Source organism: Eulemur rufifrons, chromosome 15 (assembly GCF_041146395.1).
Source record: "Eulemur rufifrons isolate Redbay chromosome 15, OSU_ERuf_1, whole genome shotgun sequence".
NCBI lineage: Eukaryota > Metazoa > Chordata > Mammalia > Primates > Lemuridae > Eulemur > Eulemur rufifrons.
In genome coordinates, this window is record NC_090997.1 from 69,973,064 (window position 1) to 69,987,865 (window position 14,802).

Consider the following 14,802-nt stretch of genomic DNA (forward strand, 5'->3'; position numbering starts at 1 on the left):
CCAGTAATAAACATTAATTAGTAGAAGGAAAGAAAAACTGCCTTTTGTGGGTGAGGGGTGGTGTGCAGTATATTCCCCGTCTTTCTCCCCCTGTGAATGCTGAAAATGCCCCGGAGGAGGCCCTGACATTGCCCTCTCTTTCCTTCCCCCCAGGACTGCTCTATGTTGGCTTCAGCGCCTGCATGTTTGGTCTCTACAGCTTTATGCCAGTCGTCATTAAGAAAACCAGTGCCACTTCCGTCAACCTCTCTCTGCTCACAGCAGATTTGTACAGCCTGTTCTGCGGATTGTTTCTCTTCCACTACAAGGTGAGTTGAGTCAGTGCTCCTTTGTGAAGCTAGCACTGTGTAGGCAATAATGCATATGGGTAGGAATGCCCAGGTGTAGAATGCCCCGATTTTGTGTAGGGAGTGCAACTCTGTGTGCTAACCCCCATGATTGGGGATTCACATTTCAACTGTAAGACAGAGAGATCAATGAATTGTCCTAAGAGACCACTAACTATGGATAATTGATAGTAAAAGGTAAGAAATAGCCAGATAGGGAAGGGCTTTGGAATAATGGGGGACAGTTGTCCTGACACCATTCAGCCCAAAAGCTACTCTTTTTCCAACCTGAAGCTGGGAAGGTTTGTACAATTCCCATATGACAACCACAAAATGGATTCTGCCAAAGGCATTGGTAGAATATGTTCTCTTTGGAGAAAGGACACAATTCCTGCAGTTTCTGCTTTTCAGGCATTTTTATAACAAATATGAATGGAAAATGCTAATGCACTAGAAATAGTTTCTTTACTAAGAGATTGGGGTTTGAATAAAGGAATGCAAAGAGATATTTTGAAGGATTTGCAGTTAATACATCAGCCCTGAAGAAAAGAAGAAACTATCTAGTCCAAAGAGGGCAGTTTCTGAGAATGTAAGACTCTATCCACATCTTCACCCAAGGCACGCCATGGCAAATTGATCATGGCACACTAAAGTTAAATGCTATTCTTTTTGACACCACACTCACCGCAGCCAATAACAATGAATTAGAATCTATATGTGAGAAGAGACCACTTACCACTCCTTAACTAGTCTTTTAGGGTAAGGGTCAATGGGGGCATGACCCAGTGTGAAGCAGGCAAAGTATGGAATGACCAGGCAGGTAAAACAAACTAGGACAAGAAAAAGAAGATGCAAAAGAAAAGACACACTGCTCTGGCCACTTCGAGCCAAGTGCTTCACTAGTGGTATTACAGCTACCATCACCAACACACAGGTGTGGCCAGAGCTTCTTCAACCAGGTGAAACTGGGCTTGCAGTTTCATGGAGAAATGATGAGCTGAAAAGAGTACGTACTTGAGACGACCAGAGGCAAAGGAGCTGGAGTGAATAATCAGAGTTATTATTGAGAGAAGCCAAAGTCATAGCCACGAAATAGACAGAGAAGGGCCAACCTGGATGGAAAAGAGGTCACAAACAAGGCTGGTTAGGAGCTGGGAGGATCAGAAACAGATCTGGAAGAAGGGAGAGGTAGAGGAAGTAGCCATGGCCATTAGATAGGGATAAAGTTCCTAATTTTTCCTCCAGTCTTACTGAGGTATAACTGATGAATAAAACTTGCACTATGTACAGTATTTAAGGTGTATGATGATACAATGTTTTGATATATTACATATGCATTGTGAAATGATTACCATAATCAAGCTAATTAACATAGCCATCATCTCACATAGTTACCTTTTTTCTGTTTGTGCAATAAGTATCCTTAATATCTATTTTCTTAGCAAATTTCAAGTATACAATACAATACCATTAACTGTCGTCACCATGCTGTACATTAGGTCTCCAGAACTTATTCATCTTATAACTGAAAGTTTGTACTCCTTGGCCAGCATCTCCCCATTTCCCCCGTGAGTTTCTATGTTATATGGAGCCTTTTGCCCAGAGTGGTGGCAAAAACAACAGAAAGTATTGATGACTAGACAATGTTTATTGTTTGTAATTTGTTTTGTCTGTATGATGCAATCTGTTTCCCAAGCTCACCGTGGTCCTCACAAGGGTAAAAAGCAAGGTCACAATATGTTCCTCTTGGGCCACTCTTGACCACCGTGCTGGGAGGACCAGCTTCCCTCAAAATCCCCTTCACACACACTCAGTTATTTCCCAGAGCCCCAGGGACCACCTGGCCATAGTCCCATCACCAAAGCAGGTGGCTAACCATTTTTCTTCTCTCCTCTTCAGTTAAACATCCACATCTCTTCCATTCCTTAGTATGACTTCAGTTCTTAGCAATTAAACTTGTAATTGGCTTTACAAGCTTCTGATCTAGAAGAATCCCTTTCATCTTCCTTAAGGAAAGATGAGTAAAGTCTGTTGTTCTGACTGAGGACTGTGGTCACTTCTTGGGCATTCCAGACCCAGTCCAGCTCTCAGGGTGCCTGAGAGCCGTGTTCCTGGAAGTCTGGTTTCACTGGGGTGCTTGCTAAAAATGCAGGTTCGTGGACCAAAACCCAGAGGCACAGAATCAGTATCTGGGGATGTGTCTGGGGAAGGGGGAAGTGTGTGTTGTTAATGGGCTCCCCCTGGGAGTCAGATGCTCTGAGTTTGAGAACCATTGTTTTGCGGGGGAGGGTACCTGAACAGTGCTCATTCCTATTTGAGTCGGTCACTTCTCACACCTCTGCTGACTTTGAGTTAAACCTGGAGTTCCTCACATTTGCAAGCATCAGGAACTGAGAAAGCTGATGAATCAGGTAAATGCTAATTCTCGACAGTCCATCCTCTCCTCCCAGCATTTGTATGTTACTACTTAGGATAAGTTACTTCGCCAAAGAGGAAACCGTGCAGTAACCCGTCATTATGCCGTCAGAAGGGAATATGTGTAATCTGAAAATTAGGTCTTTATAGTCGCCATTTTGAAGGTGTAATGGAGATTTTTATTGCTTACAGCAATGGGTTTTTTGTTTTTTGTTTTTACTGTACATATTCATTTTGTTACTATTTGTAAGATAAATTTCCTTAAGAAAATTGATCCAACACAGTTTTTTCTAGTTAAAATTGATTCCTGTTGTTTTTTGGGGGCGGTTGGGTTTTTTTGTTTTTGTTTTTGTTTTTGAGACAGGGTCTCACTCTGTTGTCCAAGCTAGAGTACAATAGTGCCATCATAGCTCACAGCAGCCTCAAACTCCTGGGCTCAAGCGATGCCCCTGCCTCAGCCTCTCAAAGTGCTAAGATTATAAGCATAAGCCACCACACCCAGGGTTGTCTTTTTTTTTTTTTTAAATTAAACTTTTAATGTAATTGTAGATTCACATGCAGTTTTAAGAAATAATACAGCGATCCCAGTTACCCTTTACCTAGTTTCCCCTGTTGATAACATCTTGCAAAACTATAGTACAGTATCAGGATGTTAATGTTGACAGTCAACATCCAAAATGCTTCCATGAGCAGAAGGATTACTCATGTTGCCTTTCAAAGCCACACCTACTTCCCTCTCACCCACCCCCAGCTCCTTGAAACCACTAATTTGTTCTCCATTTCCATAAGTTTGTCATTTCAATAATATTTTCTTTTTCTTTTTCTTTTTTTTTTTTTTTTGAGATGGAGTATCACTCTGTCACCTGGGCTAGAGTGCTGTGGCATTAGCCTAGCTCACAGCAACCTCAAACTCCTAGGCTCAAGTGATTCTCTTGCCTCAGCCTCATGAGGAGCTGGGACTACAGGCTCACGCCACCATGCCCAGCTAATTTTTCTATTTTTAATAGAGACAGGTCTCACTTTTGGTCAGGCTGGTCTCGAACTTCTGACCTCAAGCAATCCTCCCACCTTGGACTCCCAGAGTGCTAGGATTACAGATGTGACCCACCACACCCAGCCAAGAATGCTATATTAATTGAATTATACAGCGTGTTACCTTTTGAGGATTGAGGTTTTTTTGCTCAGCATAATTTTCTGAAAATTCATTCAGTTTGTTGCATATATCAGCAGTTCATCTTTTTTATTGCTTAGTAGTAATCCATAGTATGGATGTACCGCAGTTTATTTAACCATTTACCTGGTGAAGGACATTTGAGTTGTTTTCATTTTGAGCTATTATAAATAAAGCTGCTATGAACATTCATACACAGATTTTTCCATAAACAGGAGTTTTTGTTTCTCCAAGATAAACACCCTGGGGTTCAATTGCTAGGTTGTATAGTGGCATGTCTAGTTTTATAAGAAACTGCCAAACTATTTTCTAGAATCTTCTATTGTCTTTTATTACAAAGAAATACATACTCATCGTGAGAAAGCCAGAAAATACAAATAAGTGCCCTTATGCATTGGTACCATTTTACAGAGCATGAATATTTTATAGTGCACATATATTTTACAGTTCACATATATTTTAATAAATATTTAGTTATACCATACCTATTTTTGTCACATGATTTATTTAAACTTAACATGTATATATTTCCATGTCATTTAATGTCTCTATTATAATGCGAGTCTAAATTAGTGGTTCTCAACTCTGGCCATACATTACAATCCCCTAGAAACAATATAAAACAGCCATGCCTGGGTCCTTACCCAGACAGTCTGATGCTAATTAATTGGGAATGAGGCCTTTTAAAAGCTCTTTGAATGATCAGCTCAAATATCCTAACATACAGCCAGAGTTGAGAGTCACTAATCTCCATGATTATTTTTAATGGCTTTATAGCATTCCATAGAATGGTTATTATTTCATTTATTTAACCCAGAGTTTCTCAACCATGGCACTGTTGACATTTTAGACCATTTGATTCTTTGTTGTGGGGGGCTGTCCTCTGCGTTGTAAGATGTTTAGCAGCATCCCTGGCCCCAACCCACTCGATGCCAATAGCTTCCCCCTAGTGGTGACAATTGGAAATGTCTCCACACCTTGCTAAACGTTGAGAACCACTGATTTAACAATCAATGCCTAATTATTTAACTCATGTGGTCTCTCTTTTGGGCTAATATAAATAATTTGGATAATTAGCTTATAGTAAATCTTTGCTCACATCCAATGTTTTAGTGTTTTTGAAATAATTTTTAAATAAATCTACATACTTGAATTTTTCATTTCTAATTTGAAACAAAATTTTTTAAAATAATTTGAGAATCCTTTTCACCAATGAGGAACCTTGCATAGAGGCAATAAAGGCAAAGCCCTGTTGCTATTATGAAAACCAATATTGGGACATAGACAAATGCTCTGTTTCTCCTTTCCCTTCATTCTTCCTGTACTTAACAATTGGTACCACACCACTTGAGTCGTCTTAAACTAAATAAAGAGTGTAGTGTAGAAGAGGGTTTGAGCCAGTAATCCTCAATCCTGGCTGCACGTCGGAATCACCTAAAGAATTTTAAAAATACTGGTGTATGGGTCCCTCTTTCACGGATTCTGACAGTCCAAGCATTAGACAAAGGCCCCCCCAGGTGATTCTAGCACGTGGCCAGGGCTAAGCTCCGGGTTCGGACTTCCTGTGTGTGGCTGCAAGCAGGTGGGCGTAGGACCAAAGGGTGAAAGTCAGAAGCTTATTGCTAAATACAAAAACACGGTTAACGATTAGTCCACGAGTGGAACAGACTGTGTTGGGAACTTCCCAGAGCTGGAGGAGGCTGGCACAGATGTGAGAGAGGGACTGAGGAAGGCCTCACGCATCAGTGTTGGGGATTGGACCAGTGACCTCTGAGATCTCATTTGGTTTCACTACAGGCTTCAGCTACCGTTGATTCTTTAGCTTCATGACGATGTCTTTGAACAACTTTCTGGTCTGGTTATAAATCTCTGCAAGTGGGAGGGAGGGCTATTTTCTCACAGATGTTGCTTACCCAGGCAGAACTGAATGACTAAATGAAGCTCTCCTGCCCAACATTGATTATTTGCTTTTTCTTGTTTTCCACCCTTGGAAGGAAATCCATTCCTCTCCCCTCTACATCATTCCACTGTTCGCAGCATCTCGTGCTGACTGCTGTGCTGACTGGACAGTAAAGCCCCACGTTCCCGGGAAGCAAATGACCTCATTCTAAATTAGACTATCTGAATGGTATAGTGCTCTTGCAAACTCTCATTTTATAAGACTTTATAAGAAGTGGCTATGTATTTCTGTTCTTTATTACCTGACAACATGATCGAATTCAGAATAGTAAATCTATAGCAATCCCTGGACAGTCCAGGAAATGAGCTTTACTGGGCCTCAGGGACCCCGAAAGCCAAACTCAGGAAGAGATTGACATGCAGGTTTTTCAATTTGAGGGTGTAGTGGCTTTTCAAGGTCAGAGCTTGATCTGTTATTACAAACTCTGTCACCTTATATGTATCAGACAAGTAGGACACTTTTGAAATCAAAAGAGTATTATTTTTCTTTTGCTGCTCTAACAAGTTATCACAAATTTACTTACTTAAAATAACACAAATTTACTATCTTACAGTTCTGGAAGTCAGAAGACTCACTGGGCTAAAATCTAGTGTTAGCAGAGCTGTGCTTCTTTTAGAGGTTCTAGGGAGAATTCATTTCCTTACGCTGTCCAGCTTCTAGAGGCTGCCTGCATTCCTTGGTTCCTGGCTCTTTCTCCATCTTCAAAACCATCAGTATAGCATTTTCAAATCAGACTCTGCCATTCCTGCTCCCCTCTTATGGACTGTGCAATTACGTTAGGCCTGGCTGGGTAATACAGGATAATCTCCTCCCCTCAAAATCCTTGATTTGACCACCTCTACAAAGTCCTTTTCCCATACAAAGTAACATATTCACAGGTTCTGGGGGTTAGGACGTGGACATCTCTCAGGGACCGTTATTCTGCCTGCCACAGGGGGACTGGCAATAATTACACCAGGACAATAGGGTGCACTGGCTCCAAGCCAGGCCAGCTGGGACATGTTACTGAGAAGCCGCGTCTGGGTGACAAAGACTTGTTCTCCACCCACGGACACTCTGTACTCTGTTGAATTTCCCGGCTGATTTTTAAAGTAGTTTTGGTTTCCTGCTAATATTTTAGTAAAGAAAACACTAAGTCACGTGGGGAGAGAATAAATTGGAGTGGGAGGGCTACTGCGGCGTCTGCCATGGACAGTGTGGATTAAGCCGTGTGGTATAACCAAAGGGCATGGACTTCAGAGTCCAAGGAGCCTAGGTTTAAATTGTGGCTCTGCGTACTCTTTATTTGAATCAGTTATTTATTATCTCCAAACTTCAAGGTGATGAGATTTACCTTATGGGGTTTTTGAAGGGATTAAATTAGATAATGTATAAACAGCGACTAGCAGTGATACATTTCTCTGATTAAATATATGATTCAAGATTAGTAATCCCTATTTCATTCCATTTCTGGACTTTTAATCTTACTGTAAGATTTTGTAACTAGATATAGCTTTCAACAAGTTTGTGTGAGTTTTGTCCCACTTATTCCTTGTTCGAACAGGCAAACCTAGGGTCTCATGAATAAAAATGTAGGAAATATCAGTCACTTTCAATTGAATTCTTTAATTCATTTTGCTTACAATAGAATTTTTAGGTGACAACCAGAAATATAAAACATTCAAGGGTTGTTAAAATACCAATAAGTTCTTTCACTATATGTCATCATGTGCTGAACATTCTTCAGGAAAATAACAGCCAATATTGAATGTGCAGAAAATTCCTTTTTGCCTAACATTTAAAATAGAAGATGGCTTATTTCACTATTTACTATTACCTTTTCAAGGCTTAATATTGCTACAGAGGCTGGCACAGTGGCTCATGCCTATAATCCCAGCACCTCGAGAGGCTGAGGTAGGAGGATTGCTTGAGCCCAGGAGTTCAAGGTTATAATGAGCTATGATGATACCACTGCACTCCAGCCTGGGTGACAGAATGAGACCCTGTTTCAAAAAAATAAAAAGAATTAGCCAGGATAGTTTGTGTCTATAGTCCCAACTACTCGGGAGACTGAGGTAGGAGGGTCTCTTGAACCCAGGAGTTTGAGGTTATAATGAGGTATGGTGATGCCACTGCACTCCAGCCTGGGTGACAGAGTGAGACCCTATCTCAAAAAAATTTAAAAAAAAGAAAAAGAAGAAGAAAAAAATTGCCACAGAATTGTAATAAAATTGAGAGTAATTTTATAAGAATATGTTATTTTGCAGCTTTATTAAAATAAACTAGAAATTAATAGAGAAAAATGAACAGTTGGTTCTGTCCAACTCCCCTTCAAACTCTTCACCTAGGCCATTAGCTTATATGGCTGTCCATGCTGAACAGCCGGAAACCACAGATGATCCTACTTGAAGAGTAATATCTTAGGAGGGGAAGGGCTGCATAAAACTTCTACTCTTGCATCAGGAAAATGTTTTCATCATCCAAATATTCACTATTAAAACAAGGGAGGGAGAGCTTTCAAAATGATTTGTCCAAGAAGTTTACTTCAACTATCCTGGGTAATGTAGTTAATGTGAATTTTGCAGGATTTAATGTGTACATTTTCTTTAGAAAACATTCTGCATGTTTTAGTGTCATCTTTATACCAGATAAATTTTTTGTAATTGATGTGCTTTATAAAATAATCAGAAAAGTTTCTTAATATCAACTGCCTATGCTAGCAATGTAGGTTACATCCTATGAGGACAGATGTAGAGCCCCATGATCTAACCTGACTATCTCTGTCAGCCACTAAAATTATATCCCACATCTGCCAGCTTCTCTTACTGTTTTGTTATTGTTGTTATAAGAGATTTGGCAAGCAAAGTTTAACAACGCCGGACATGGGGTCATTATAATAATATATTATTATGCATTACGTTTTAAAGAACTTCATCCAGCCATTGTTTATTTATACTGTGCCTGCTATGTGCCAGACGCTGTTTTAGAGCCTAACTCTTTATTTATAAATAAAGATGACAGACACACCAAAAAATCACCAGGAAGATTAATACAAAGGATGAGATTCCAAAACACTAGAACTTGAACAGTACAGCAATTTTAAGTATGCTTAACATCTGAGGGCCAATGCCAGAGAGTTTGCAGAAGTTGGAAACTTTCATTAAGAGTGGAATCTTTCATTAGACATGAATCAGAACCTTGAGCCAAGCTACCCTGTTGATCTTCTGTGGCAGTGAGCAATTTCAGTAATGTAACTGCACTTTAAAAGCCAGGACAGGCAGCTTAACCTGTGCCATGAAAGCAATACTTCCATTTTGTTTATGAAAATCCCCTCATAAGTAGCCTGTTATATTTCTTTTTTGTAAGGATGGCATCTTAAAAAGCTATTAATTTTAAGCTCATGGTGCCCAAATGTAACTATAAATGGGAGATTTAAAATTTAATACTTAGCCTTTAATGTCCCTCCTCAATACTTTTCAAACTGTCACTTGTGAGTAAAGAATTGGGGAAACTAGCATCACTGAGGCTCAATAGCATTTCATATGAAATACCAAGGTGAAAGAGCAATGAATGTTTGAACTTGGCTTTCCTCTTCCATCTTGCTAAATTAGTTAGGGTAGGTGTTGCTAGTTTCTAGCAGTGGTGGAGAGGTACATCTATGCAGCCACTCAGGAACCCAGGCTCTTTCCATCTTGTGGCTCTGACATCCTTAGGGGCAGGGGTCAGAAAACCATGATCTGTGAGCCAGCTGCCTGTTTTTATAAATAGTTTTATTAAAGCACAGCCATGCCCATTTCTTTACACATTATCCATGGCTGCTTTTGCACTACAATTGCAATGCTGAGTAGTTGTGATAGAGTATTGACCCATAAGCCTAAAATACTTACTATCTAGCTCTTTAATAAAAAGTTTACCAATGCCTGGGCTAGGCACTTGGAGTCCTCTGCAGGACTCTCGGTGAGACAGCCTGGAGACTTTTGCAGTGTGTCTATAACCCCTCCCTGTTCTATTGTCCAGAACTCAGTCACATAGCCACAGCTAATTGCATGGGAGGCTAGGAAATATAGTCAAGCTGTTTGTGCAGGAAGAAAAGAAAATGGGTTTCGTGAACAAATAGCCAGTCTCTGCCACATTAGCAATTTCTATTTACCAGAAATATTGGAATGATTTAAGAAGTTGGGGATAAATTGCAAGACAGGCCCTGGAATTATAGCCAGAAGTCAAAGTTCTTTCTACATTAATCTATTCATGAACTCCACATCACAAAACAGATATCTTGAATATCATCACATCATCAGGATAAGCTGTGAGGAAAAAAGGAACAGCTAGAGGTGCTGCAGAAGTTTCAAATGGAAAAGCTTATGGTTGGACTGTGGCATAGCCAGGAAAAAACAGCTAGTTGTCTCCCAGGACAATACATGGGATGTGTTTGTCACCAACATACACAGTCTGGCCACATCGTGCACATTCAGACACCTAATTTTGTCAGCAGACCTGTATGGGTCCATCTCCAATGGACCAGAATATGAATAAACCAAGCTCGCAAAAATAAGAGTATCAGTTTGCTGAGGTAAAGAACAAGGATTGCCTCAAACATTAAAGGCTGAAGCAAAGCCACTGCTCTACACATCTCCAGGGGCCACCATGGATGGTAGACATTTTCAACTCTATATTTAAAATTGTAAGGGTTTTGATTTACTCTCTTCTATGAAAGATGATTAACACTGTCCCTTCCTCATTTCCTGACTTTTGTTATATTGTTTCTGTACAATCAATTATTTTACTAATTAATTTCTGTAAATATAATTCCTATGGTTTTTAAGCCTTATTTCCATATTTACTATATTTGCTATACCACCAATCTCTGAAATTCAGGCTCTTCTTTTCTGAATTTCTTCCTCTTTTTTAATTATTTCAAAATATATGGGGGTACAAATGTTTTTCATTACATGGATCATTTTTGTTACGGTTAAGTCAGGCTTATAAGTGTGCCCATTACCCAGATAGTCTTCATTTTATCTGTTAGGTAGGTTTTCACCACCCCCTTCTCTCCGTTCCCCCCTGCTTGATTTCCAATGACTTTTACTTCTTTCTGTGCACATGTTCATTGTTTAGTTCCAATTTAATAGCGAGTACATGTGATGTTTGTTTTTCCTTTCTTTAAATACTTCACTTAGGATGGTCTTCCAGTTTCATCCAAGTTGTTGCAAAAAGCCTTAGTTCATCCTTATTGATGGCTGAGTAGTATTCCATAGTATACATATACTACATTTTGTTAATCCACTCATGAATTAATGAGCACTTGCGTTGATTCCACATCTTTGCAATTGTAAATTGTGCTGTAATAAAAACATTCGAGTGTAGGTGTCGTTTTGAGAAAATGACTTATTTTCCTTTGGGTAAATACTTAGTAGTGGGATACGTAGTAGTGGGATTGCTGGATAAAATGGTAGGTCTACTTTTAGTTCTTTGAGGCATCTCCATACTGTTTTCCATAGAGATTGTACTAATTTGCAGTCCCACCAACAGTGTATAAGTGTTCCTTTCTCTCTGCATCCACACCAGAATCTATTATTTTGGGACTTTTTAATAAAAGCCATTCCAACTGGGGTAAGGTGATATCTCATTGTGGTTTTAATTTGCATTTCCCTGATAGTGAGGTTGAGCAAATATTTTTATGTTTATTTGCCATTAATCTATCTTCTTTTGAAAAGCTTCTGTTCATGTCTTTTGCCCACTTTTTAATGGGGTTTTTTGATTTTTGATTGTTCTCTAGAGAAACAGAACCAATAGGATGTGTGTGTGGGAGGGTGTGTGTACAGAAGGAGAGGTTAATTGATTGATTTTAAGGAATTGGCTCACACAACTGGGGCTGGAAAGTCCAAAATCTACAAGGAAGGCCAGCAGGCTGGAGACCCAGGGAAGAGTTGATGTTGAAGCTCAAGCCTATGGGCAGTCTGGAGGCAGAATTCCCTCTTCCTCAGGGGCCTTCAGTATTTTTCTTAAGGCCTTCACTTGATCAGATGAGGTCCACCCACATTATCGAAAGTAATCTGCTTTACTCAGAGTCTACTGACATGAATGTTAATCTCATTTTTAAAAATACCTTCATAGCAGCATCTACACTGGAGTTTGATCATATATTTAGGTACTGTGGCCTAGCCAAGTTTACTTATAAAATTAATCACCATAAGTCCATCCCTTGTCCACTTGGCATTAATTGCAGGTCTTTAAATAATAATCTCTAAATAAAAACAATAACAAGGTCTTACTTTTGCCTAATATGACACAACTAAATGCATACAACTGAAAACACACTAACCTTCCCCTCAGAAGAGGATGCAAAGTCTTGGGTGATGATGTTCACTCTTCTTGATATCTTTAACTTAAATACTATAATGGAAAGTTAATACATCTTATGTTATATGATAAAGAGTTAAGAGAAGGAAGGAAACAAAAATATTTGTTCTATACACACGCACATACACACAAACCTATTAATAACAGAAAAGAGGAATTATTCATGACAATTACAATACTTGTTTCTGTAACTGATCACATGGCCATAGCTGCCACTTTCTTTCACTGTATTCCCTTTACCCTCAGCAAGCACTTCATCTGATTATGATTCTTTACCTCATGGGGTGACCCCACACTTTCTTTCCTGAAAGATCTGAGACACATTAGTCCTGCTTGCATTCAGTTGTTGTAATTTTCCACTGACTTTAATCACAGGGCATATTAATACTAAGAGACACACTAAAGGATCACCTGTATTCCAGATGTACTCTTCCTTACCTCCATGGTGGACCAGTAGCCCAGTTTCCCCCTGGTAAATGAGATCAATAAACCACTGAAACTCTCTTCTTTACCTGTTGTTTCAAAAGCATGGATGAGGCCAAAGTGGTCAGGTGGCAGCCTTAACTTTCAGTTTAATAGAATCATTGTTCTATCTCCTGGTGGAAGAATTCTTCTCTTTGGAACTAAGACTTTTAGATCAGCAGAGCACAAGGTTGCAGTGACAGGAAGCAAAAATGTTACTAGTAGACAACAGGGTGAATAGTGAATAGTGACACTTTCATTTCCACCCCTTGATTCTATTGTACCAGGGCAAGGGGTCTTTAGGATGTGTTGAGCTGCAACACTACCACTTCTACAAACTAAACATCTTTCACTGGCTTTAAAATTCAGTCCCCTTGATAAACAGCAACACTGTAATAGCCAGGGATTTCAACACCCCTCTGACAGAACAGGACAGATCCTCCAAACAGAAAATAAACAAAGAAACAATGGACTTAAACAGAACTCTAGAACAAATGGGCCTGACTGACATTTACAGAGCATTCAACTCAAAAACCACTGAATATAGATTTTTCTCATCAGCTCATGGGACATTCTCTAAGACTGACCATATCCTAGGCCACAAAGCATGTCTCAACAAATTTAAAAAAATACAAATTATACCATGCATCTTCTCAGACCACAGTGGGATAAAATTAGAAATCAATTCCAACAGAAACTCTCATCTCTACACAAAGTCATGGAAACTAAACAAACTTCTGCTGAACGATTATTGTGTTAAGGAGGAAATTAAGATGGAAATTAAAAGATTCTTTGAACTAAATGATAAAAGAAACACAAGTTATGAAATCTGTGGGACACAGCCAAAGCAGTCCTGAGAGGAAAATTTGTACCCATAAATCCTACATCCAAAAGACAGAAAGATCACAAATCAACAATCTAATGAATCACCTCAAAGAACTGGAAAAGAATGAGCAAACCAACCCCAAACCCAGCAGAAGAAATGAAATAACAAAGATCAGAGAACTAAATGAAATCAATAATAAAAAAAAACTATATGGAAGATTAATAAAACAAAAAGTTGATTCTTTGAAAAAAATAAACAAAATTGACATGCCTCTTGCTGGATTAATGAGAAGCAGAAAAGAAAGACTCTAATAAGCTCCATCAGGAATGAAAAATGGAGAAATTCCAACTGAAATGATGGAAATACAAAATATCATCTATGAATACTATAAAAACCTCTATACACATAAACTTGAAAATGTAAAGGAAACAGACAAATTCTTAGAAACACACAGCCTCCCTAGGCTCAATAGAAAGAAATAGAATTCTTCAACAGACCAATATCAAGTACCAAAATTGAAGCAGCAATTAAAAAAACGTCCTAAAAAGAAAAGTGCTGGATGAGTGGTTTCATACCCAAATTTCACCAGACCTACAATGAGAACTGGTGCCTACCGTGCAGAAATTATTCCACAACATTGAGAAGGAAGGAATCATCCCAAATTTGTTTTATGAAGCCAACATCACCCTGATACCAAAACCAGGAAAGGATGCAACAAAAAAAGAAAACTACAGACCAATACCCCTTATGAATATAGATGCAAAATTTCTCAACAAAATCCTAGCAAACCGAATTTGGTGCTTATCAAAAAGATAATCCATCATGACCAAGTGGGCTTGGTCATGGATGCAGGGATGGTTCAACATACAAAAATTTATAAATGTAATTCACCACATAAATAGAAGCAAAAACAAAGACCATATGATCCTCTCAATAGATGCAGAAAAAGCATTTGACAAAATTCAGGAGCCTTTTATGATAAGAACACTTAACAAAAATAGGCATAGATGGGACTTACCTCAAAATGATAAAAGCCCTATGTGACAAACCCCCTGCCAACATCATACTGAACGAAGAAAAATTGAAAGCATTCCCACTTAAAACTGAAACCAGACAAGGTTGTCCTCTACCACTGCTTCTATTCAACATAGTGCTGGAAGTCCTAACCAGAGCAATCAGACAAGAGAAGCAAATCAAGGGCATCTGAATGGGGGCAGAAGAGGTCAAACTATTGCTCTTTGCTGGCAATATGATCTTACATCTAGAAAACCCCAAAGATTCTTCCATGAGACTACTGGAATTG

The 14,802-nt window shown here is 39.1% G+C and overlaps 1 protein-coding gene across 1 annotated transcript in view; it reads left to right on the top strand.

Annotated features, from left to right (window-relative positions):
- SLC35F1 (solute carrier family 35 member F1) overlaps nt 1–14,802 on the top strand; it is a 385,838-nt gene that overhangs the window by 360,719 nt on the left and 10,317 nt on the right. Inside the window, exon 7 of the mRNA XM_069488474.1 lies at nt 154–308. Coding sequence (XP_069344575.1) covers nt 154–308 — 155 coding nt within the window. The remainder of the gene's footprint in view (nt 1–153; nt 309–14,802) is intronic.